The 27,165-nt window shown below is 42.0% G+C and overlaps 1 protein-coding gene across 5 annotated transcripts in view; it reads left to right on the forward strand.

Annotated features, from left to right (window-relative positions):
- jarid2b (jumonji and AT-rich interaction domain containing 2b) overlaps window positions 1-27,165 on the forward strand; it is a 411,686-nt gene that overhangs the window by 180,740 nt on the left and 203,781 nt on the right. Inside the window, exon 1 of one of the 5 annotated variants that reach the window (XM_068057727.1) lies at window positions 25,388-25,567. The exons of the other annotated variants lie outside the window; for them this stretch is intronic. Within the exon in view, the coding sequence (XP_067913828.1) occupies window positions 25,504-25,567 (64 nt within the window). The 5' untranslated portion in view covers window positions 25,388-25,503. Of the gene's footprint in view, window positions 1-25,387; window positions 25,568-27,165 lie in introns of those variants that run through there. 5 annotated transcript variants of the gene reach the window in all.

Raw genomic sequence — 27,165 nt, forward strand, 5'->3', positions numbered from 1 at the left:
TTCCTACATTAAACTCCATCTGCCAAGTTTTTGCCCATTCACTCAACCTATCTATATCCCCTTGCAGATTCCTTATGTCCTCATCACAACATGCTCTCCCACCTATTTTTGTATCAGAAAATGTGGATATATTACACTCTGCCCCCTCCTCCAAGTCATTAATATAGATGGTAAATAATTGAGGCCCTAGAACTGATCCTTGTGGCACTCCACTAGTTCTGTCTTTCCAGCATGAAAAAGACCCATTAATCCTGACTCTGTCTTATGTGAGTTAACCAATCCTCAATCCATGCTAATACGTTACCCCCAATACTGTGAGCTTCTATCTTGTGCAATAATCTTTTATGTGGCATCTTATCAAATGCCTTCTGGAAATCTAAATACACTACATCTACCGATTCCCCTTTATCAACTCTGCTTGTTATATCCTCAAGAACTCTAGCAAATTTATCAAATATGATTTCCCTTTCACAAAACCAGGATTACATTAAGCTTTTTATTTATTTTATTTTATTTTATTTTATTTTTTATTTTATTTAGAGATACAACACTGAAACAGGCCCTTCGGCCCACCGAGTTTGTGCCGACCATCAACCACCCATTTATACTAATCCTACATTAATCCCATATTCCTACCACCTACCTATACTAGGGGCAATTTTATAATGGCCAATTTACCTATCAACCTGCAAGTCTTTGGCTGTGGGAGGAAACCGGAGCACCCGGCGAAAACCCACGCGGTCACAGGGAGAACGTGCAAACTCTGCACAGGCAGTACCCAGAATTGAACCCGGGTTGCTGGAGCTGTGAGGCTGCGGTACTAACCACTGCGCCGCTATTGTCTTGCTATTCCTTAATAATGGACAGTAGCATTTTCCCAATGACCGATGTTAGGCTTACTGGCCTATAGTTTCCTGCTTTTTGTCTCCTTCCCTTCTTGAACTGGGGCGTCACATTAGCAGTTTTCCAATCCGCTGGGATCCTCCCAGAATCCAGTGAGTTCTGGAATATTTCGACCAATGCCTCCACTATCTGTGCAGCCACTTCCTTTAAAACCCTTGGATGTAGGCCATCAGGTGCTGGCAACTTGTCTGCCTTCAGTCCCATTAGTTTGTCAAAGGATGGAACGAGTAGGGTAGGTAAAGGGAATACGGTAGATGTATTATACTTGGATTTCCGAAAGGCTTTTGATAAGGTGTCAAATGAAAAGTTAATATGCAAGATAAGGGTGCATGAAGTTGGAGGTAGTATATTAGCGTGGATAAAGGATTGGTTAACAGACAGGAAGCAGAGAGTAGGGATAAGCGGGGCATTTTCAAGTTGGCAGGCTGTAACTAGTGGAGTGCCAGAAGGATTAGTGCTGGGGCCTCAGCTATTTAAAATCTATACTAATGACTTCGACAAAGAGACCAAGAGTAATATATCCAAGTTTGCTGATGATACGAAGCTAGTTGGGAATGCAAGCTGTGAGGAGGCTACAGAGACTGCAGAGATATAGACAGGTTAAGTGAGTGGGCAACAAAGTAGCAGATGGAGTATAGTGTGGGGAAGTGTGAGGTTATTCACTTTGACTGTAAGAATAGAAAGGCAGAATATTTTTACAAGGTATGAAACTTCTAAATGTTGATGTTCAGAGGGACTTGGGTGTGCTTATCCAAGGAACACAGAAAGTTAGTATGCAGGTACAGAAAGCAATTAGGAAGGCACATGTCATGTTGGCCTTCATTGCAAGGAGATTGGAGTACAAGAATAAGAAATTCTTGCTCCAATTGTATAGGGCTTTGGTGAGACCACACCTGGAGTTCTTTGCACAGTTTTGGTCTCCATATTTAAAGAAGGATATACTTGCATTGGAGGCGGTACAGCAAAGGTTCACTAGAATGGTTCCTGGAATGAGGGGGCTGTCCTATGATAGGTTGAGTAAATTGGGTCTATACTCTCTGGAGTTTAGAAGAGCGAGAGGTGATGTCATTGAAAGATACAAGATTCTGAAGAGGCTTAACAGGGTAGACACTGAGCGATTGTTTCCCCTGGCTGGGGAATCTAGAACATGGGACACAATCTCAGGATAAGGGATCAATCATTTCGAACTGAGATGAGAAATTTCTTCACTCGGTGTTGTGATTCTGGAATTGTTTACCCCAGAATGGTGTGGATACTCCCATCATTGAGTATATTCAAGGCTGAGAGAGATATATTTTTGGTGTCTCAGGAAATCCAGGGATATTGGGAGCGGGTGGGAAAGTAGAATTGAGGCAGATGATGAGCCATGATCGTATTGAGGTACTGCTCCTATTTCTTATGTTCTTGGTTTTCTTTTCCCTTGTTTTCAAATGGATGCGAACGCTCACTTATTTTATTCTACTGCATGAGGTCAGAAGCTAGATCCATTCCCAGTGACTATGGCTGCAAAGACAAAACTACCCTTCGTTAAGCATAAGTTAGCAGTGTTACTCACACCAAGGGAATGGTTGATGTGGCAAATGGGCAAGTTTACATTCGTGTAGTAGGAAGTGATAGTTGAGGCTGGGTATTGAATACATCATGGTTGAAATGTGCTGTACCTGATAATGCCTAACTGCCAGAAATGTTCCATTCCTTGTCGTGAATGTCTTTCACCTTGATGTGCATAAAAATTCATCAAAGAAGTTCTTGGGGCTTGGAGTATAGGAGGAAGGGGAGAAATCCTAGAATGATGCAGCACAGAAGGCGGCCATTGGCCCATTGTGCCTTTACCAGCTCCCTGCTAGAGCTATCGATTTTAATCAGAGTCCCCTGCTCTTTCCCATACCCTGTAAACTTTTTCCCTTCAAGTATTTATCCAGTTCCCTTATTTTGAAAGTTACTATTTAATCTGCTTTCACCACCCTTTCAGGCAGTGCAATCCAGATCACAACAGCTCGCTGTGTTTTAAAAAATGTTTCTTTGGGTCTCTGATTCGTTTGCCTATCATTCTTAAATCCGTGACCTTTGGTTACTGGCCCTCTGCCACTGGAAACAATTTATCTTTCTTTATTTGATCAAAATGATTCATGATTTTGTACACCTGTTAAATCTCCTCTTAACCTACTCTGCTATAAGGGGGACAACCCCTAGCTTCTCCAGTCTGTCCACATAACTGAAGTCCCTCATCCCTGCTGCCATTCTAGTAAATCTCTTCTGCATCCTCTGCGAGGCCTTGACATCCTTCCTAGAGCGTGGTGCCCAGAATTGAACACAGTACTCCAGCTGCAGCCTAACCAGTTTGAGAATAATGTCCTTGCATTTGTACTCTCTTCCACTATTAATAAACCAAGAATCCCATGTCTTTTTTTTAAAATCCTACTTCTCAACTTGTCTTGCCAGCATCGAAGAGTTGTGTACAAACACTCCCAGGTTGCATTTGTTCCTGCACCCCTTTAATATTGTACCATTCAGTTAATGTTGCCTCTGCTCATTCCTCCTACCAAAATGTAGCACTTCACACTTCTCTGCAAAAGTGGCAGTGAGGGGAGAATCTCCCAGATCCAAGCAACCTTGACAGAAATCTGGAACCAGGCCACCCAACTGCTCTTGCTTTTTGGAGAAAATTTCTTGGGACTGGGGAGGAACAGTTGGAAAGTCTGTTACTTTTTCTATTCTATAGTCTCCCTGGAATCCACACCAACAGCAACTGAAATAGAGTCAACTCCTCTAGTCTACATGCCACACTGAACCAACAGTGGCCTGGGGCATTCCCCCACCCCCCCGACTGGCAAATACTTAAAAAAACAAAAACAAAATGGAAAGCAAAGCATTTCTGCGTATACTACATTAAAGGGAGCTGTATACAATAGTGCTTTAAAAGAACAGAGTGCAGCCGCCAATTGACTGATACAATGCTGCTTTTTGTAGTTGTAGTCAGAAGCGCTTAGATTTTTATTCCCTCGCTATCTTACTCCATCATCTAATTGTACGCATTTGTACTTTGATCCTACTGAAGTAATTCATATTCATGTTTGGTACATCTTGCTTCTTGCTGACATAAGCTACACTGATCTCTTGCAGTCAAACATCACTAATGAATTTATATTATTGTCTATGTCTTGGGGCAGCAACTTGCAAATGCCACACCCAAGACTTCAATTTCAAACAGTGTTGCCAGTCATCCTGTGAATTGATGCCAAAAAGGGGACTGTGCACAAAGTGTCAATGACAAATTGGGCACTGTAAAAATGCAGCATAATCATTTCATGCCATCAACTAGTAGTGTTCCCCTTGGCCTTCTGGCCAGCAGTTACCCCTCAATCAACATCATAAAAAAGTAGGCCATTCAGCTTCTTGAGCCTGCTCTGCCATTCCGTGGGATGGCAGTTATGTATCCTGACTGCATCCTTAGATCCATATCCCTGAAATCCCTTCACCAGCAAAAATCTATCCATCTAGATTGAAAATTATCAATTAAGCTAATATCTACTGTTTTTTGTGGGAGGGATTTCTACCACCCATTGCATAAAGAGTCAGTCGTAACTTCTGTCCTGAATATTAAGGTCATGTCCCCTTGACCTAGACTTCCCCACCAGCAGAAAAAGTTTCTCTTTACCTCTATTAATTCCTTCTAAAATCCTAAAAATCTCAATCAAATTACCTCAGATTCTTTATTTCAGGGAATACAAGCCTAATTTGTGTAAAGTCTCCTCATAACTTAATCCTTGGAACCCTGGTAACATTCTAGTAAATCTATGCTGCTATCTTTCACAATACTCCAGATTTGGTCTAACCAGGACCTTGTTTGGTCCGCGAGATATAAAAGCTAACATTCCGTTAACTCTTTTGATTATTTATTGTACCTGGCCACACTACATTTTAGTAATCTGTGCATATGGATCCCGAAGTCTCTTTGGGCCTCTGCTATTTGTGGCTATTGATGATTTGAAAAGTACTCTGACCTATACTTTTTTGATCCAAATGAATGCCTCAGTTACTTAATCTTACCGATGTTTCTTTGTAATTTTATGCTGCTGTCTACCTTAATTATTATGCCACCAATCTCTCTCATCAGCAAACTTGGATATATGGCTGTCTTGTGTTATCCAAGTCATCAATATATATAGTGAATAGTCGTGGACCCAGCACAGGTCATTGTGGGACACCACTAGCCACTTCCTTCCAATATGAGTTCATACACATTATCCCTACTCTCTGTCTTCTACCACCAGACCAATCTCCTATCCAGGTCAATAATTTGTCTTTAGTTTCATGGGCTTTAATTTTAGCTAACAGCCTCTTATGTAGAACCTTATGGAATGCAATAGGTTTGTTAGACGTGACCTATCCTTTACAAATCCATGTTGGCTCACACTAATCAGTTCAAATTTCTTTTAAGTGTCCAGTCACTCTATCCTTAATTATTGATTCCAATAACTTCACAACTACAGATGTTAGATGAACATAGAACAGTACAGGCCCTTCGGCCCACGATGTTGTGCCGAACCTTTAACCTACTCTAAGATCAAACTAACTACCTACCCTTCATTCTACTAACATCCATGTACCTATCCAAGAGTCGCTTAAATGTCCCTAATGTATCTGCTTCTACTACCACCTCTGGCAGCGCATTCCACGCACCCACCACTCTCTGTGTAAAGAACCTACCTCTGACATCTCCCCGAAACCTTCCTCCAATCACCTTAAAATTATGCCCCCTGGTGATAGCCCTTTCCACCCTGGGAAAAAGTCTCTGGCTATCCACTCTATGCCTCTCATCATCTTGTACCCCTCTATCAAGTCACCTCTCATCCTCCTTCGCTCCAATGAGAAAAGCCCTAGCTCCCTCAATCTTTCTTCGTAAGACATGCCCTCCAGTCCAGGCAGCATCCTGGTAAATCTCCTCTGCACCCTCTCTAAAGCTTCCACATCCTTCCTATAATGAGGCGACCAGAACTGAACACAATATTCCAAGTGTGGTCGAACCAGGGCCTTATAGAGCTGCAGCATAACCTCGCGGCTCTTAAACTCAATCCCCCTGTTAATGAAAGCCAACACGCCATACGCCTTCTTAACAACTCTATCAACTTGGGTGGCAACTTTGAGCGATCTATGGACATGGACCCCAAGATCCCTCTGTTCCTCCACACTACCAAGAATCCTGTCTTTAAGCCTGTATTCCGCATTCAAATTCGACCTTCCAAAATGAATCGCTTCACACTTTTCCAGGTTGAACTCCATCTGCCACTTCTGAGCCCAGCTCTGCATCCTGTCAATGTCCTGTTGCAACCTACAACAGCCTTCCACACTATCCACAACTCCAGCAACCTTCGTGTCATCGGCAAACTTGCTAACCCAGCCTTCCACTTCCTCATCCAAGTCATTTATAAAAATCACAAAGAGCAGAGGTCCCAGAACAGATCCCTGCGGGACACCACTGGTCACCGAGCTCCATGCTGAATACTTTCCATCTACTACCACCCTCTGTCTTCTATGGGCCAGCCAATTTTGTATCCAGACAGCCAATTTCCCCTGTATCCCATGACTCCTCGCTTTCTGAATGAGCCTACCATGGGGAACCTTGTCAAACGCCTTGCTAAAATCCATATACACCACACCCACTGCTCTTCCTTCATCAATGTGTTTTGTCACATCTTCAAAGAATTCAATAAGGCTTGTGAGGCATGACCTGCCCCCCTCACAGCCATGCTGACTGTCTCTAATCAAACCATGCTTTTCCAAATAATCATGAATCCTGCCTCTCAGAATCCTCTCCAATAATTTGGCCACGACCGACGTAAGACTGACTGGTCTATAATTCCCAGGGTTATCGCTATTCCCTTTCTTGAACAAGGGAACAACATTTTCCACCCTTCAATCATCTGGTACTACTCCAGTGGACAGTGAGGACGCAAAGATCATCGCCAAGGGCGCAGCAATCTCTTCCCTCACTTCCCGTAATATCCTTGGGTATATCCCGTCTGGCCCCGGGGACTTATCTGTCCTCATATCATTCAAAATTTCCAGCACATCCTCCCTCTTAACCTCAACCTGTTCGAGCATATCAGCCTGTTCCACGCTGTTCTCACAAACGACCAGGTCCCTCTCACTAGTGAATACTGAAGCAAAGTATTCATTTAGGACCTCCCCTACCTCCTCCGACTCCAGGCACAAGTTCCCTCCACTATCCCTGATCGGCCCTACCCTCACTCTGGCCATCCTCTTGTTCCTCACATAAGTAGAACGCCTTGGGATTTTCCTTAATCCTACCCGCCAAGACTTTTCCATGTCCCCTTCTAGCTCTAAGTCCATCCTTCAGTTCCTTCCTGGCTATCTTGTAACCCTCTAGAGCCCTGTCTGATCCTTGCTTCCTCAACCTTAAGTAAGCTTCCTTCTTCCTCTTGACTAGCTGTTCCACATCTCTTGTCATCCAAGGTTCCTTCACCCTACCATCCCTTCCTTGCCTCATCGGGACAAACCTATCCAGCAGTCGCAGCAAGTGCTCCCTAAACAACCTCCACATTTCTGTTGTGCATTTCCCTGAGGACATCTGTTCCCAGTTTATGCTCCCCAGTTCCTGCCTAATAGCATTGTAATTCCCCCTCCCCCAATTAAATATTTTCCCATCCCGTCTGCTCCTGTCCCTCTCCATGACTATAGTGAAGGTCAGGGAGTTGTGATCACTATCACCGAAATGCTCTCCCACCGAGAGATCTGCCACCTGGCCTGGTTCATTGCCAAGCACCAAGTCCAACATAGCCTCCCCTCTAGTCGGCCTATCTGCATATTGAGTCAGGAAACCTTCCTGGACACACCTGACAAAAACTGCTCCATCCAAACTATTTGCACTAAGGAGGTTCCAATCAATATTAGGGAAGTTGAAGTCACCCATGACAACAACCCTGTTACTTCTGCACCTTTCCAAAATCTGCCTCCCAATCTGTTCCTCCGTGTCTCTGTTGCTATTGGGGGGGTCTATAGAAAATCCCAACAAAGTGACTGCTCCTTTCCTGTTTCTGACTTCCACGCATAATGACTCAGTAGACAAACCCTCCTCGACGACCTCCCTTTCTGCAGCTGTGATACTATCCCTGATTAGCAATGCCACTCCCCCACCTCTTTTACCTCCCTCCCTATTCCTTTTGAAACATCTAAACCCTGGAACATCCAACATCCATTCCTGCCCCTGTGATATCCACGTCTCCGTAATGGCCACAACATCGTAGCTCCAAGTACTGCTCTAAGTTCATCACCCTTATTTCTGACACTTCTTGCGTTAAAATAGACACACTTCAACCCATCATACTGGCTGCAACTTTGTCGTGTCAATTGTCTAACCTTTCTCACAAACTCTCTGCACTCTGTATCTGCGTGTTCAACAGCTACCCCATCCACTGATCCTTAGCTCCGGTCTATAATTTTTTTTCTCTCACCTTTCTTAAAAAAATAATGGAGTTATATTTACAATTTTCTAATCAAAACGGACAATTCCTGAATTGAGATAACTTTTGAAGATTATGGCTAAAGCATCTGCAATTCTCTCACCTACTTCTTATACCCTGGGTGGATTTGTTAGCCTTTAGTACTATTATTTTTTACAATACTATTTTCTTGCTTATGTTAACTTTTTAATGAGTTCCAGCCCTTGATTCATTATTAGTTTCCCAGGTACATCAGGTATATTCCTCTTCTACTTTGAAGACTGGCACAAAGTAATTATTCAACATCACTAAAACAGGTTATTTGGTCGTTATGATATTACAGTTTGAGTCCTTGCTGTGCGCAAATTGGCTGTCATGTTTTTCAAATTACAACAGGGACTCGACTTCAAAAAGTACTTCATTGGTTGTAAAGTGTTTTGGGACACTCTAACGTCAATAAAGGCACTATATAAATGTAAGTCTTTCATTAGTGACCTTATACACAGAACCTCTGGGAAGCTGGTTTATATATCACTATATCATTGCTGCGAATGCATAGATTGTGCTGTTGTCAGTGCAGAGCTTTTTGGGTACAGTTAATTAAGTGATGGATGCCAAGATCCAGAAGAGGAAAAAACCCTGATCTTTATGGTTGCTGACCTAACAAAACTTAGCAGTCTTAACTTCATCTGGTCACTGTCTGTGGAAGTTGGTGGCCAACCTTAAAAAAAAAAATTCAACAACAAAATCATGCAATAAAAATAGATTGTTGCACTACTTCACCAACTGGTGGGCTGTGGCTACATGCCCAAGTCTCCTGTTCGATTTGTGTTCTCAACTATCTCACTAGATTGTCTGGTGGGGGAAAGCGCCAAGTAGAAATGAGGTACTTTGAGAGATTAAGGATGGGGAAGTGGGATGATGAGTTGAGCAATGGTTCACCAAGTGTTTTTTTTTTCAAGAGCAATTTTGGTTGATATCTGGGAGCAGATCCTCTTGTCTTCCTGTTCCCTTGGAAGTGAGAAAAGCAGTTTACAAAATGGAGTTTAAAAAAAGATCTGGAGAGGGAGAATTGTTGTAGAATTTAATTGGCACAGTGTGGTTCAGCTCTGTGTGTGTGTGTGGTAGTGAGGTGGGTGGCATTATTTCTGTGTAGTTTTGTATCACATGTGGAGTTAATGATTTGGGAACCTTTTTATGCAGATGCATCCTGTTGAGATGAGCATTAATTATGCCACAGTTGGAGTATTGTGTGCAATACTGGGCATCCCACATGTAGGAAGGATATTAGAACCATGGAAAAGGTACGGAAAAGATCAACTAGAATGATACCAGGAATGAGAGGGTTACGGTTGTCAAGGAAAACTTGAAAATTGTGGGGGAAACAAATAGAAGCCTGCTAAATTATGAAATGTTTTGAGGTTTTTTGGATTTTCTGGGATGTGGGCGATTCTAAAAAGAAAGACTTGCATTTATATCGTGCCTTTCATGACCTCCAAGCGTTCCAAAGTGCTTTACAACCAATGAAGTACTTTTTGAAGTGTAGTCACTGTTGTAATGTAGGAAATGTGGCAGCCAAGAGAGAGCTACGAACTGAGCCACAGCTGAACGGGTTGTATTGATTTGTGTATCCCTAGTTGCACCGAGGGTATTGAGCCAATCACCTAATGTAGGATTGGTCTTGCAAGTGGGGCAGACTAGGTAGAGGTGACCGATTTTCCTTTTCTTGAAGGACATTTGCTGAGTGAATTGGGTTTTTACCATAGTCCAGCAACTTTCATGGTCATTTTCTGGTGCTAGCCCATAAATGGCAAAATTGCAAGGGGATGGGAACCTTAACAAGGAGTCAGAGGAGGGGGATCAAAGACCAGAACAAAAGACAGTAAGGGGAATAAGAAAAGTGATGAGCATAGAAATCAAGGGCCAGAATCAAACAGGGCCACAGTGAAAAATAGTGGGAAGGGGACAAGTAATGATAAAAAAGACCAGCCTTCAGGCTTTGCGCCTTAATGCGCGGAGCATTCGCAATAAAGTGGATGAATTAATCGTGCAAATAGATGTAAATGGGGATGATATAGTCGGGATTATGGAGACATGGCTGCAGGGTGACCAGGGATGGGAAATGAACATCCAGGGGTATTCAGTATTTAGGAAGGACAGACAAAAAACAAAGGCGGTGGAGTTGCATTGCTGGTTAAAGAGGAAATTAACGCAGTAGTGAGGAAGGATATTAGCTCTGACGATGTGGAATCTGTATGGGTAGAGCTGAGAAACACTAAGAGGCAAAAAACATTAGTGGGGGTTGTATATAGACCTCCAAACTGTAGTGGTGATGTTGGGAATGGCATTAGACAGGAAATTAGAGATGCATGCAATAAAGGAACATCTCTAATTATGGGCGACTTTCATCTGCATATAGATTGGGCAAATCAAATTAGTCACAATACCGTAGAGGAGGAATTCATGGAGTGTATACGGGATGGTTTTCTGGACCAATATGTTCACGAACCAACTAGAGAACGGGTCATCCTCGACTGGGTATTGTGTAATGAGAGAGGAATAATTGACAATCTAGTTGTGTGAGACCCCTTGGGGACGAGCGACCATAATATGATAGAATTATTCACCAAGATGGAGAGTGACGTAGTTGATTCTGAGACTAGGGTCCTGAATCTTAATAAAGGAAACTACGAAGGTATGAGGTGCGAGTTGGCTATGATGGATTGGGAAACGTTACTGAAAGGGATGACGGTGGGTAGGCAATGGCAAACATTCAAAGAGCGCATGGATGAACTGCAACAATTGTTTATTCCTGTCTGGCGCAAAAGTAAAACTGGAAAGGTAGCCAAACCATGGCTTACAAGGGAAATTAGAGATAGCATTAGATCCAAGGAAGAGGCATATAAATTTGCCAGATAAAACAACAGACCTGAGGATTGGGAGCAGTTTAGAATTCAGCAAAGGAGGACTAAGGGATTGATTAAGAAGGGGAAAATAGAGTATATGAGTAAGCTTGTGGGGAACATAAAAACTGACTGCAAAAGTTTCTATAGGTATGTGAAGAGAAAAAGATTGGTGAAGACAAATGTCGGTCCCTTACAGTCAGAAACGGGAATTTATGATGGGGAACAAACAAATGGCTGACCAACTAAATGCATACTTTGGTTCTGTCTTCACAATGGAGGACAGAAATATCATACCAGAAATGTTGGGGAACCAGGGTTTAGTGAGAGGGAGGAACTGAAGGAAATCCAGGATGAGTAGAGAAATGGTGTTGGGGACATTAATGGGATTGAATGCTGATAAATCCCCAGAGACTGATGGTATGCATCCCAGAGTACTTAAAGAAGTAGCCCTAGAAATAGTGGATGCATTGGTGGTCATCTTCCAAGATTCTATAGACTCTGGAACAGTTCCTAATGTAACCCCACCATTTAAAAAGGGAGGTGGAAAGAAAACAGGGAATTATAGACCAGTCAACCTGACATCAGTAGTGGGGAAAATTCTAGAATCCATTATAAAAGATTTTATATCAGAGCACTTGGAGAACAGTGGTAGAATCGGATAGAGTCAGCATGGATTTACGAAAGGGAAATCATGCTTGACAAATCTACTAGAATTCTTCGAAGACGTAACTAGTAGAGCTGATGAGGGGGAGCCAGTGGATGTAGTTGCTTTGGAGTTTTAGAAGGCTTTCGAAAAAGTCCCACATAAGAGATTAGCGTGTAAAATTAAAGCGCATGGGATTGGTAGCAATGTATTGTGATGGATAGAAAATTAGTTGGCAGACAGGAAACAAAGAGTAGGAATAAACTGGTCTTTTTCTGAATGGCAGGCAGTGACTAGTGGGGTACCGCAGGGATCAGTGCTAGGACCCCAGCTATTTGCAATATATATTAATGATTTAGATGAGGGAACTAAATGTAATATCTCCAAATTTATAGATGACACAAAACTGGGTGGGAGGGTGAGTTGTGAGGATGATGCAGAGAGGCTTCAGGGTGATTTGGACAAGTTAAGTGAGTGGGCTAATGCATGGCAGATGCAATATAATGTGGATCAATGTGAGGTTATCCACTTTGGTAGCAAAAACAGGAAGGCAGATTATTATCTGAACGGCTATAAACTGAGCGAGGGGAATATGCAGCGAGAACTGGGTGTTTTCGTACACCAGTCACTGAAGGTAAGCATGCAGGTGCAACAGGCGGTAAAAAAGGCAAATGGTATGTTGGCCTTCATAGCAAGAGGATTCAAGTACAGGAGCAGGGATGTCTTGCTACAATTATACAGGGCCTTGGTGAGGTCACACCTGGAATATTGTGTGCAGTTTTGGACCCTTTATCAGAGGAAGGATGTTCTTGCTATAGAGGGAGTGCAGCAAAGGTTTACCAGACTGATTCCTGGGATGTCGGAACTATAGGAAATATAGGGACAGGTGGGGATGTGGTAGGAATATGGAATTAGTGTAGGATTAGTATAAATGGGTGGTTGATGGTCGGCACAGACTCGGTGGGCCAAAGGGCCTGTTTCAGTGCTGTATCTCTAAACTAAACTAAACTAAACTGACGTATGAGGAGAGATTGAGTCGGTTAGGATTGTATTCGCTGGAGTTCAGAAGAGTGAGAGGGGATCTCATAGAAACCTATAAAATTCTAACAGGACTTGACAGGGTAGACGCAGGAAGGATGTTCCTGATGGTGGGGGAGTCCAGAACCAGGGGTCATAGTCTAAGGATACAGGATAAACCTTTCAGGACTGAGATGAGGAGAAATGTCTTCACCCAGAGAGTGTGGTGAGCTTGTGGAATTCACTAGCACAGAAAGCAGTTGAGGCCAAAACATTGTATGTTTTCAAGAAGGAGTTAGATATAGCTCTTGGGGCGAAAGGGATCAAAGGATATGAGGAGAAAGTGGGAACAGGTTACTGAGTTGGATAATCTGCCATGATCATAATGAATGGCGGAGCAAGCCCGAAGGGCTGAATGGCCTACGCCTGCTCCTGTTTTCGATGTTTCTAAATTGCCAGTTTTTTTAACTTGCTGTGATGGGAGTTTGCGCTCATGACGTCTTGGTTACTGGCCCGGCAACATAGCCTCTCGGCCATTTTAAGCTTGTTTTTACCGGCTGGCAAATTGGTAATGAGAGGCATTGGTTGAGCGCGATCAATTAAAGAATAAAGGATTGGGAGGGGGCGGTGGCGGGTGGGGAATTTACAAGACCATTTCTCATGTATTGAGTTATTGGAACATGGAATATTTTTCCACAAATCGCATCTGTGACAGAGGCTGTAACCATAATTTTAAAGGGAATTGGGTAGGTATTTGAAAAGGAAGAATATAAGGGGATGTGGCAAAAGGGCAGGATTAGGGATGATGGCTCCAATTGGAGTGCTGTTATCAGCTAGATACACTGAACTGAGTTGCCTCCTTTTGTGCTGCATGATTCTATGCAAGATAGGCTACGTTATCCAAAGTCACTTTGCTTTCTAAATCTTAGATACTACACTAGCTGCCTGTTTGTAGTTTTGGTGTTTGTGGGATTGACTGTTCTGAAGAGAATTATGAAAATTAAGGTTGTTCACATAGATTCTCAATGTGTGTTTGTGGCTCTTTTTCTCACCCGCTATATCAAGTGATTAGGAGAATTCTGTGTATTCTGTGTTGGGAGGGGTCAAAGAAAGGAGAGTCACGTAAGCTGTAAACTCTTTAGTGGTGCATTAAGACTGGATATAGTGCGGCTATCTCCAGTATTGAGTCTTTTTTCCACCTGATGTTAAAATTGCCCAACTATGTTAGGAATCTGGCATCTTTACATTGTGGAGCACGTTCCACAATAGATAGAACAGCATGGAAAGTCCATATGCCAAATGTTTGCCCATGTGCATTTGTTCTTGAGTTACGGTTTGAGGCTATGGTTGCCAACTCCTCCAGGTTGTCCAGGAATTAAAGGTTAATCTCCTGGACACAACAGCTAGCAGTCCAGGCGAGAATTCATGTTTGTTTTCAAAAAGGATGTTTTTTCATTTTCTTTAAAAGCATTTGCTTATTTTAAACATATTGGAGATGGGGGAAAGGTTTTTTGATTGGACAGAGCCATTGGGTGAGGGAGCTCATATATTACATAGGATATATGGCACAGAAACAGCCCATTCGGCCCAACCTGTCCATGCCTGCGATTATGCTCCACTCAAGCCTCTTCCCACCTATTCTTACCTAAATCTATCATTGTAACCCTCTATTCCCTTCTCCTTCATATGCTTGTTTAGTTTCCTCTTAAATGCGTCTATATAATAGCTTCAACCATTTCCTGTGATAGAGAGTTCCATATTCTCGCCTTTTTTTCTTTTGGGCCTCCTTATCTCGAGAGACAATGGATTCGTGCCTGGAGGTGGTTAGTGGTTTGTGAAGCAGCGCCTGGAGTGGCTATAAAGGCCAATTCTAGAGTGACAGGCTCTTCCACAGGTGCTGCAGAGAAATTTGTTTGTCAGGGCTGTTGCACAGTTGGCTCTCCCCTTGCGCCTCTGTCTTTTTTCCTGCCAACTACTAAGTCTCTTCGACTCGCCACATTCTCACCACTGTCTGAGTAAAACACTTTCTTCTGAATTCCCTATTGGATCTCTTCATAACTATCTTACGTTGATGGCCTTTAGTTATGCCCTTCCGTACAAGTGGAAACATTCTCTCTCTCTCTCTCTCTCTCTCTCTCTATTCTATCAAAACCTTTCATAATTTTAAAGATCTCCATTAGATCACCCCACAGCCTTCCTTTTTCAAGAGAAAAGAGACCCAGCCTGTTCATCCTTTCCTGATATGTATACCCATGCATTTCTGGTATCATCCTTGTAAATCTTTTCTGTGCCTCTCCAGTGCCTCTATATCTTTTCTATATGGCGATCTGGAACTCCACGCAGTACTCTGTGTGGTCTGAACAAGATTTTGTACAGGTGTAGCATAACTTCCCTACTTTTCAATTCTGTCCACCTGTGGCAAAACTTTGTGATTGGTGTATTTGTACTCTATGATCCCCTTGTTCCTCTACCCCACCTAGACTTGCACCTTTCAAGTAATAAGTGACCTCCCTATTCTTCCAACCTCTCATTTATCTGCATGAACTGCATTTGCCAATTATTTGCCCATTCTGCAAATTTATTAATGTCTTCCTGTAATTTATTGTAATCCTCCTCAGTATTGACTGTTGTTCCCCCCCCCCCCCCCCCCCCACCCTGAAAATAAATTTTGGTGTCATCTGCAAATTTAGAAATTGTGTTTTTGATTCAAAGTCCAAACCATTAATGTAAATTTGAACAGCAGTGGTCCCAGCACTGATCCTTGTGGATCACCACTTTCCACCTCTGAATAACTACCCTTTACTCCCACTGTGCTTTTGTGTTTGAAGCTAGCTAACAATCCATTCTAATATAAAAGCAAAATACTGCAGATGCTAGAAATCTGAAATAAAAACAAGAAATGCTGGGAATACTCAGCAGGTCTGGCAGCAGCTGTGGAAAGAGAAGCAGAGTTAACGTTTCAGGTCAGTGACCCTTCATCAGAACTGAGTATTTCCAGCATTTCTTGTTTTTATAACAATGCAATCTGCCACTTGTCCCCTGACTCTGCATTCTGTAACCTTATTCATTGTCTATTATGGGGCACCTTATCGAAGACCTTTTGAAAATCCAGATAAATTACATCTACTGCATTTCCATTGTCTACACTCTCCGTTACCTCCTCAAAAAATTCAATAAGGTTTGTCAAGCAAGATTTTCCCTTTTGACATCCATGCTGATTATTATTATATTTTTCTTTTTTCTAGATCATCTTCTATTCTCTCCTTTAGCAGGGATTCCATTACTTTTCCTGCCACCAATGTTAAGCTCACTGGTCTATAATTCCCTGGCCATGTTCTGACCCCCTTCTTAAATAAAGGAGTTACATTAGCTATCCGCTGGTTCTATCACTACTTTTTTTTGAACTAATTATTACAAAAGTGTAGTAATGCCTCTGCTGTCTCTTCCTTTAAACTGCATGGATGCAACCCATCTGGACCAGGGGCTTTATCCTTGTTGAGTTTGATTAGTTTAATGCAACCTCCAGGAATATAACCAACTAGAATTGGCAATCCTATTTAAAACCATTTCTGGCTATTGAGGAAGTGTGCAGAGACTGCTTTACTCACCTCTGGGTGGAATGAGTCACTCAGCCTGCTAGTGACTGGAAACCAGTGGCTGCGCCTTGCATAATTGATCTCTTCAGATTGCTATTGGAGCTGCACTGGTGGTTGTGAAAACCACCTCTTTTTATAGAGATGTGCTGAAACGTCTAGATGCATAATAATTGGTAACTGGGTAAACATTCTATAAATATATGTTGTGACCTGCAGAGAAGTGGGACTAGGAAAGACAGTGCACTCCTCCCATCTCGGTCATAACAGGCCACATCTGGAGTACTGCTGACAGTTATGGTCTCTTTACTTAAGAAAGGATATAATTGCATTAGAAGCAGTTCAGAGAAGGATCACTTGACTAATTTCTGGGATGAAGAGGTTATTTTATGAGGAAAGGTTGGACAGGTTGGGCCTGTATCCATTAGAGTTTAGAAGAATGAGAGGTGATCTTATTGAAACATATAAGATCCTGAGGGGACTTGACAGGGTGGATGCTGAGTGGATGTTTCCCGTTATGGGAGAGACTGGAACCAGGGGGCACAGTTTAAAAATGGAGGTCTCCCATTTTAGACAGAGATGAGGAAAATATTTTTCTCTGAGGATTGTTAGTCTGTTGAACTCTGTTCCCCACAGAGCAACAAGCAGGGTCATTGAATATTTTTAAGGCTGAGTTAGATAGAGTCTTGATTGACAAGGGAGTCACAGGATATAGCAGCTAGACAGGAAAGTAGAGTTGAGGCCGCAATCAGATCAGCCATGATCTTATCAAATTGGAGAGCAGGCTCGAGGGGCCGAATGGCCTACTCCTGCTTCTAATTCATATGTTAATATATATGTTCGTATAATGCTTCATTTATGCTGTAATAGAATCACACAGCATAGAGGGAAGCCATTTGGCCAGCAGCCTCTGCCAGCTCTTTGAAAGAGGTATCCAATTACTCTCACTCCGCTGCTGTTTCCTCGTAACCCTGAATTTGTTTTCATTTTCAAGTACATTTCCAATTTCCTTTTGAAAGTACACTATTTAATCTGCTTCCCTTTTTTAGGTTAGTGCACTTCAGATCATAATTTGCTGTGTTTTTAAAAAAAAAACTTATCTACACTGACTATTTTGCCATTTATCTTGCATCTGTTTTCTCTGGTACTGATCTTCCTGACAGTGGAAATAATTTCCTTTAGTTACTCCATTTTCCCTTAGGCTTCACTGCTCCAAGGAGAACAATCCCAGTTTCTGCAGTCTTTCCACAGAACTGAAGTCCCTCATCTCTGGTATCATTCCAATAAATGCCTTCTGCACCCTATCTAAGGCCTCGACATCCTTCCGAAGGTCTGGTGTCTAGTATTGGACACGATGCGTGCTGATGGGGATAATTTCTGCAGTACAGTAAATGTGATATAAAACCTTTTTTTTTACATTGCTGAAGAATAGACTGTGCCTCACCTATTGGTAGATCATAGAAATTATCGCACCGATTGAGGCCATTTGGCACATTGTGCCTATACTCAGTTGAGCTGCCCTGTAGTCTCTGTATTCTGAAGTGTTTGCTCAGACAGCTGCACTTTGGTGCTCTGAAAGCATATTGAATGTTAACTTACTTTGATTATTAGTTGCAGAACTCCTGGTACAATTTCTAAAGATCCATTACCTGACCTTTTGATCTGTGGCACGAGACTTTTTTTTTCTCAACTCCCGCCCACTCTAAAGGGTGCTCTTTAACAGCTTCTGTAACCATGGTTGTAAATTGTTTTTGGACAGCAAATTGCATGTAGATCTTTGGGTAAATATTCATTAAATGATGCTGATAAAAATTCAGTGGGCTGCTTACTGTAGTATTGAAAATACAACTAAGTCAGGCAATATTTTAGCTCTGTATGTGTTATACTGGGCATGTTCCCCTTGGGAAATGTTGGCAAACAGAATTAGGTATGGAAGAACAAACCTTTTTTTTTAAAAAAAAAAAGCAGTATTATGTGTGGAAGTGTTTTTCTGTTGAAGTATGTGAATTAAGCAAACACCATCTGTTGCACGCAAGGAACATCTTTTTAAAACCCTTCATACAAATGATTAAATATACCATCTGGAATTTCCCTGTAATATGCTGTAAATGATTTCTCTGTAAACCTGCAGTAGTGCAACAAGGTAGTATAGTACTTTGTGTTAGGTCTCTAACGCAGAAATGCATTCCCAGAATAGCAAAACATTTTGGAAATCTCCACAGTGGTCATATATAAATCTTTTCTTCAGCTACTAATCACAGTCCTCTGCATTAACAACACTATTAAACATAAATTAGGGAATGGTGGACTGATTGCAGTTAGGCTTTGTTCGAAGCTGCCATTTTAAAATCTGATTTTCAAAATGGTGGATCTGTGGAAAGTCCAAAACATGGCTGTAAAGAAATTATGGAATCAAAATCATCAAAAATGTTTATTGGAATTCTGGTTGAAAATATCTGTTTTTTTATCAGGTAGCCAATTAGAGTCATTTACGGCATTATCTATAGTTAGTACCTTTTATGTTTATTATTTGTAAAAATGTCAGTGTTTGTATTTAAATTTTAGCATAGTTTGTCATCTAAAATGAGATGCTTGTTGGTGCTCCTAGGGTGGAGGATTTCCACAAAGGGTTCCTGCACACTGTTCTGCAGATGTTTTTATAGCTGCTCTTCCCCACTTTGTAGGCATCTTGAAAAGGCAAGGTGTAACTTTCCTTTGCATCTGCATTATGTGGCTTACGATGAAGTAATTAATGGTCTGGAACATCGTTGCTTAGGTTACTGTCCAGTGACTCACTTTTGGGGTTCTACAGAATGTGCATCACTTTGACTTTCTTTTAGAACAAAAGACTTGCATTTATATAGCACTTTTCATGACCTCAGGATGGCCACTTTGCAGCCAATTAAGTACTTTTTTTGAAGTGTAATCATTGTTGCGATGTAGGAAGCGCAGCAATCAGTTTGTGTACAATAAACTTCCCACAAATAGCAATGTGATAATGACAGATAACCTCTTGTAGTGATGCTGATTGAGGGATAAATATTGGCCAGTACACCAGGGATAACGCCTCTGCTGTTCCTCGCAGTAGTGCTATGTGATCTTTTAATCCACCTTGACGTGCAAGTGCAGCAAGGTCTTGGCCGCGACCTCTGTGCTGCGGCCTCGACCGCGACTTGAACCCTTAACATTCTGACTCAACGCGGAAGTGCTGTTTGACACCCTGTTGTATATTATTCGTTGTATGTAGGACGCCAAAGATACCTTGGTAGCTGTTCCATAACGGAGAAGTAAATATTTAGTGATGGCATTTGGAGCATATCCACAGGGGCATCCTCAGTATGTCTTGCACTAATCCTCACTGGCTTATTACAGTCAACTTTGCTGACCTACACTGGCGTCTTAGACACCAGTAGATTGAGTTTAACATCTTCTACAGATCGTTTTATGGCCAACATCTCCTCCACCTCTAACTTTCTCCACTGCTGCATATCGTTTGATCTCTGACTCTGGCCTCGTGCACATTTCCCTCTCCTTCATCCATTCAATCTTTTGGTAGCAGAGATGTCAGCTGTCTTGCCATTATGCTCTGACTATTTTTCCTCCTTAAATCCTTTTGTCTGTCCATTATCATCCTCTGCTTTAAAAGGATGCTCTAAAACCCATTTCCTGGAGCAAGCTCTCAGTTGCCTTTTGGCCTTCTCACAGGCAGGACATACGTTCCTTTTCTTCCCTGTGAAGTACCTTGGCAGGTGTTTATACATCAAAGATGCGTTGTTTCAATAAATCCAAGTTGTTGCCTGTCTTAATCATCCAATAAGTTTCAAGGTTTTCTTTCTGGGTTTTGTGAAGTTTTAGGCTGTTTTTAGTATTAATTCAGCTTGGAACCCAGTTCATAAACTAATTTTCTCTAGTTTCTGAATAAAATGTGGGTTCATGTTGTCTGATCCAATCTTGCTGTGTGTGCTGCAGGAGATTCAATACATCATACCATGTTTACACAAAGAACAGTTCTCAAGAGAAATGCATTTTACCCCTGTGACCAAGTTTATTTTAGAATATTGAATTTCAAATATTCCACTGTGCAGATGTTTTGTAGCTATCTTTTGTGGTTGTCTGACCAGTAAAGTCATGCCTGAGCTCAACAATATGTAAATGGCTGTACAATTAAGTTATAGTAGGTTGTTTAAATTGCCTGTAAATTGTGTTGTATTTTCTTCTGCTCATAGACTGTTATTTATAGATGCAAAACAGCAGTGACAACCTTCTGTCAATTTTACAGTTAGCCAGTGCTGAGTGTTCTCTCAAACAGCTTGGTTATTATTGGAATGCTGGGGAAATCCCCTGCTTGACTCTAATACAATGTCCTGAACCAGAATCTAGACATTTTTTAAAGTGGGGGGCTCAGGTTGTGGAATTTATACCTGCAATTCTGTGTAAGAAAGCCTTTTTTTGTCTTAGAAACATAGGAAATAGGGGCAGGAGTAGGCCATTCAGCCCTTCAAGCCTGCTCCGCCATTCATTATGATCATGGCTGATCATCCAACTCAGTAGCCTGTTCCCGCTTTCGCCCCCATACCCTTTTAATTCTTTAGACCCAAGAGCTATATCTAACTCCTTGAAAACATACAATGTTTTGGCCTCAACTGCTTGCTGTGGTAGTGAATTCCACAGGCTCACCACTCTCTGGGTAAAGAAATTTCTCCTCATCTCAGTCCTGAAAGGTTTACCCCGTATCCTTAGACTATAACCCCTGGTTCTGGACTCCCCTACCATCAGGAACATCTTTCCTGCATCTACCTTGTCAAGTCCTGTTAGAATTTTATAGGTTTCTGTGAGATCCCCCCTCAACTCTTCTGAACTCCAGCAAATATAATCCTAACCGACTCGATCTCTCCTCATACATCAGTCCCACCATCCCAGGAATCAGTCTGGTAAACCTTTGCTGCCCTCCCTCTATAGCAAGAACATCCTTCCTCAGATAAGGAGACCAAAACTGCACACAATATTCCAGGTGTGGCCTCACCAAGGCCCTGTATAATTGCAGCAAGACATCCCTGCTCCTGTACTCTAATCTCTTGCTATGAAGGCCAACATACCATTTGCCTTTTTTACCACCTGTTGCACCTGCAAGCTTACCTTCAGCGACTGGTGTACAAGAACACCCAGATCTCGCTGCATATTCCCCTCGCTCAGTTTATAGTCATTCAGATAATCTGCCTTCCTGTTTTTGCCACCAAAGTGGATAACCTCACATTTATCCACATTATATTGCATCTGCCATGCATTAGCCCACTCACTCAAGTTGTCCAAATCACCCTGAAGCGCCTCTGCATCATCCTCACAACTCACCCTCCCACCCAGTTTTGTGTCATCTGCAAATTATGAGGTATTACATTTAGTTTCCTCATCTAAATCATTAATGTATATTGTGAATAGCTGGGGTTCCAGCACCGATCCCTGCAGTACCCCACTAGTCACTGCCTGCCATTCAGAAAAAGACCCATTTATCCCTACTGTTTCCAGTCCACCAACTAATTTTCTATCCATCACAATACACTACCCACAATCCCATGTGCTTTAATTTTACATGCTAATCTCTTATGTGGGACTTTTTCGAAAGCCTTCTGAAAGTCCAAATAAACTACATCCACTGGCTGCCCCTCATCAACTCTACTAGTTACATCCTTGAAGAATTCTAGTAGATTATGTCAAGCATGATTTCCCTTTTGTATATCCATGCTGGACTCTAGAATTTTCCCCACTACTGACATCAGGCTGACTGGTCTATAATTCCCTGCTTTCTCGCTACCTCCCTTTTTAAATAGTGGGGTTACATTAGCTACCCTCCAATCTGTAGGAACTGTTGCAGATTCTATAGAATCTTGGAAGATGACCACCAATGCATCCACTATTTCTCGGGCCACTTCCTTAAGTACTCTGGGATGCATACTATCAGGATAAGCCAAAGTGCTTTGCATCCAATGAATTGCTTTTGTAGTGCACAGTAAGATGACGCAAACAGCAATTCATTCTTGGTAATGTTGGTTGAGGAACTAAATGTTGGCTCGGACAGAAGGAGAGCTACTTTCTCTTCAAATAGTGCCATTGTGTCTCCTCCATCCACCTGAGCAGATGAACAGGGCACCTCAGTTTAACATCCCATTCAAAAGATGAGCTCACACCCCACTCCAGGACTTTAGCACAGTCTAGGCGGACACCTTATTTATAGTATTGAGGGAGTGTTACATTGTGTGAGTGTCATGAGTCATTCTTTTTAACTCCAAGGTAAGAGTTTTAACTGAACCAAGCAGCTGCTACTTGCAGCATATTACTGATATTGACTGGGTAGTTCCAAATAGAGGTTAAAAGCTGGGGGAAATTCAGAGAGATTGCCATAAATTGCTTTCAGACTTTCTAGGAATGCATTCACTGAAGCCTGAAATATGGGTTAAATGACGACCCTTTTGAATGATGCAGGGAACATAAAGGTGAAGTGGAAGACATTGTTCATTTGATAATCTGCTTTTTTTGTGTCACCATTTTTTTCCCTCTCCCCTCTATCCCCCAGCCAATCTGTCAGCTTCACATGCTGGTGTCTGATGGACAGAGTTTGAAAATTCTGTCCAAGGCACAACAGTTGCTCTGTTATTTGGAAGTTCTACTCGCCTTTAATGAAAAGGCTATTAACACATGAGCAGCAGTTTTTATGATGTGCTTATTGGTTGATTTAATGGTACACACTGCATGATTAAAAATGTGCAGGGTCGCTTTAAATCACGAGGAATGCTGTAGTTTGTAAACAACATGTTTGTAGGCAGTGTCGATCTTAGCAAGAATGTTAGTAGGGTGGAAATGAATAGTACATAAGATCAAAATAGATTTTAATCATAACTTCAAATTTTTACTGTTTTTTTTGTTCTCTGTCACATTCTTCACTTACCTGCTCTTCTGCCCCCCCTCAATGAGGGTATGGTTCCTTTGGCAGTGATCGCGGTGCCTCACTGCACTGGTTGTAATTTGCAAATCTTGGTCATGTACTCACTCTTCCCCCCCCACGTTCTCTCTCTCCCGCCCCTCTCTCTCCCGCCCCCCTCTCTCCCGCCCCCGCCCCTCTCTCTCAATCCCGACCCCCATACTCCCCCGTTCCACAATTCTGTACCTCTCCCTTTTTTACTTTTACATGTATGTTTGGATGTTTGCATTCTTGTGGATCTAGCTGTTAACTCAAGCTTTGTAATAATGGAGTTGTTGGTAGATATTTCTTGAGGGAAGAGTATAATGTTGACTGAAACCATTTAGTTCTATTATTTGTTCGCCCAATTTTCCCCTCTTGACGTACTAGTTTAATTAGTAATCATGTAACCTGTATTTATAAAAATAAATACTTTAGCATGTGAAGTCTTTCAACTTCATACATAAAGTGTTGAAAAGCTTTGTGGAGATTTTTATCTCTATATTCACAAATGAATCTCTTTAAGAACAAGCTTTTCTTTTCCATTATGCTATGGCACTGAGCCACAAAGACCAGGGAGGTCCTTGGTTTGAACTCTGCTTTATGCTGAGCTGAGAGAGAATGCTGCTATTGATCTAAGCATTGCTGGGCAGGGTAGAGGAATAATTAGCCCTGTAGCTTGACACAGTAAAAGCACCTCCTTTATTGCTCCCTGCACCCATCCATCTGCTGCTTATCCTTGTAAAGGAGGTGGCATAATTTCTTCTGCTTCGCTGTGGAGCAGGCACTAGTCTTATTTGACTCCACCTTCTGACGTGTAGAATCTTGGGTGAAAATAAGGAGCTGGCCTATAACTCCTACACCATTATCCTTTAAAGCATCTCTACCCCTGCCTGAACCCCTTCCTCATTTTTGAAAGTTTTCCTCCCATCACCTTAGGGTCCACTTCACTCATTACTATTTTCTGACTCTGAAGATGTCAAACCAGCTGCAGTGCCATGTAGTACTGAACTGGCTACCAGGAGGCATTTGTGAGGAGAGTGTGGGTTGTTCTTGCTCCAGGGATGTTTTTGTGCCCTTACTTGGTTCCCTGCCAATCAGTTTGGTTGCCATTGCCAACTTGGCAATATGGGAGAACACAAGGACAAATTGTGTGCTGCCATTAAAAGGTACAGCATGTCCATGCATACAAAAGGAGGCAGTTGGGGTTGGCACCAGCTTGTCTGCACTTCTGTGTTCTTAAACCTTACCTGGGCAGTGCACAAAAAAATCGAGGAAACTGTTGCTTTTGCATCTATTTTATTGGACAAAACCGATTTCTCACTTACTAGTTAATTGAACCTGAGAAGATCATGTATGATTATATTTCTGTTTTAGCTAATGCATTGGTGTACATTCAGAAGTATTTGGTTAAATTTTGGATTGTTGGAATACTTGAGTGAAAATGCTTTTACCGAAGTCTGATAAGTCTGAAATTGTAGATTGTTGGAAAAGGAATACTGGAGCCTTAAAAAGCAATGCTGAAACCAAGTTGCAATGGCGAAGCAAAGATTAATTTGTGGGAGTGCTGCTAGCAAATTTGCCTGGTAAACTGAAGCTGTGCAGTGATCACGTGAGTCCTTTCAGGCTGAGCCACAGCAGATGTTTGCTTGACATGTAAAGGATGCAATTCTCAAAGCCTTGTCTGGCAAGCCCATGTACTAATTGGCAATAAATATGCCTTTTGTTTAAACTATAGTTTAAATCTGATGCCTGTTTCCTTAAATTCCTAAAGTGGTTACAGCTACTTCAGTTGAATTGTAGCCTGCCTCAGACTGGAAGAGCTTGCATATGTTTTTTTTTGCAAAAAAAAATCGCCTCTATTTGCATTCGCACTTTGGATTCCTTAAGCCAGTGAGTTGCTTAGCTCACCTGGGTCATGTGGTGCAGCATTCAACAGCAGTGAAGAATCAGGCTGATGGAAGTTGAAATCAACGGGGGGTTCATCTCGAATTCTGCTTTAGAGGCTCGCTAAGCAGGCCAGGAAATGCCATCGGCAGAAGCTGTGATGATGTCTACCGTTCACCACCTGTCCTCTACCACAGTCCAAGGTGCACGATCCAGGAGAAAATATAGATTGTTTAGCAAGGATGTCGAGAAGGGCTATGTACTGTTAAACCGTCACTGTTGATGTGTTTTATGATCTTAAAAGCCGTTAGCTTGCATAGGTCTAAAGCAGGGCTCACAGCAGACGTGACTCCAGTAGTAATTCGGTAAATAATAGCTTGAATGCTCTGTGCCGCATTCTCTCTGTCGATATTGTGTAGCCTTTGACTACCGCTGGTGTATGTGTGTTTAACTCATTCCTAGCTTGCAGCTGAGCCAGCTCACTGTCTCCATTGATGCTCATCTTCAAGAATGCGTTACGCACTGCTGTATTTTCATGTGTGTGACATTGTGTTGTATCGACTTTGTCTCCCATATTTTAATATTGTGTATTGCAGTTTATGTTCATGGCAGCGCTGATTGCAACAAAGCATATGATTCTTATTGGTGAGCAGGGTTTGGGCATCATTGTATCATTTCAAGCACTGACCTTTTCTTTCATGGTAACATATTTTATTAACCCTTTAGAGCAATTTTGGTGACCAGCCAGTTTGTTCAGCATTATGTACTCATCAAAAAAAGCAGATCTTCTTCCTCAGCCAATGTAATCTCCATCCAGGTAATAACCTGGAACTCGTTGCCTACTAGGTTGGTGGAAGTGGAGATGGTCAATGATTTCAAAAGGAAATTGGATGGGCACTTGAGGGAAATAAACTTGCAAGGCGACGGGGATCAAGCAGAGGAATGAGACTGACTGGATTGCTCTAATGGCTGCTTCCTGTGTCATTACGACTCTGACTGACTTAAAACAAATACTATCAACTGATTTGTTTGTCAATAAATCCTGCAGCGGAAAGACAACCCATCTTATTCCTTTTTCTAAAAAAAAATAAAATTGTCCCCATGTAGCATTATACAAGATGCAACATTTCTCCTCTTGAAAATGATGATTCATTGCTGGGATGGGTTCCACAATCAGTGGTGGTCTTTCAGTAAATTGTCCTTTCTCTTTGAGCCTGAGCAGAGTGTTTTGGGGCTATTTGAAGTGTGAGATTACAGCAGTGCTGAAACACTTAATTGATTTTGTGATGTGTAGCAGAATTGTTTGACGATGTAGTTGAGAACTTCTGTATATTCATCTCGTGGTCTGACGTGTGAATGTTTCAATTTTCCAGTGTCTGGGGCTTGTACAAAGAGTAAAACAATTTAAAAGGTGCCACCAGTGTTGATGTATTTAACACATTCTTAGTTCATTGTTTGGTTGCGTCAACTTACTGTCTTCACTGGCATTCAGATTATCAAGGAGATGTATTCACTGTGTGCTGCAGTGTTTTTTTTAACATATGTAGTACAGTGTTATTGTCTTTTCTAAATGTAATCTTGTTCACTGACCATGTTTTGTTTTCTTTCCCCTCCCCACCCCTCCCAAACTCTCTCCTGGGTGTTGGGTGACATAAGCTTTCTGGTGTTTCTCCCAGTCACCCATTTTTTCTTGGGTGATTCTGGAGAGTGATAGGCTGTTTCATCATGGAAGCCATCACAGCTGAATCACATAGTGTCCTAGCTATATACCCACATTTGCACTTTTCTTACAAGTGTCACT

The sequence above is a fragment of the Heterodontus francisci genome, chromosome 2, assembly GCF_036365525.1.
Source record: "Heterodontus francisci isolate sHetFra1 chromosome 2, sHetFra1.hap1, whole genome shotgun sequence".
Taxonomy (NCBI): domain Eukaryota; kingdom Metazoa; phylum Chordata; class Chondrichthyes; order Heterodontiformes; family Heterodontidae; genus Heterodontus; species Heterodontus francisci.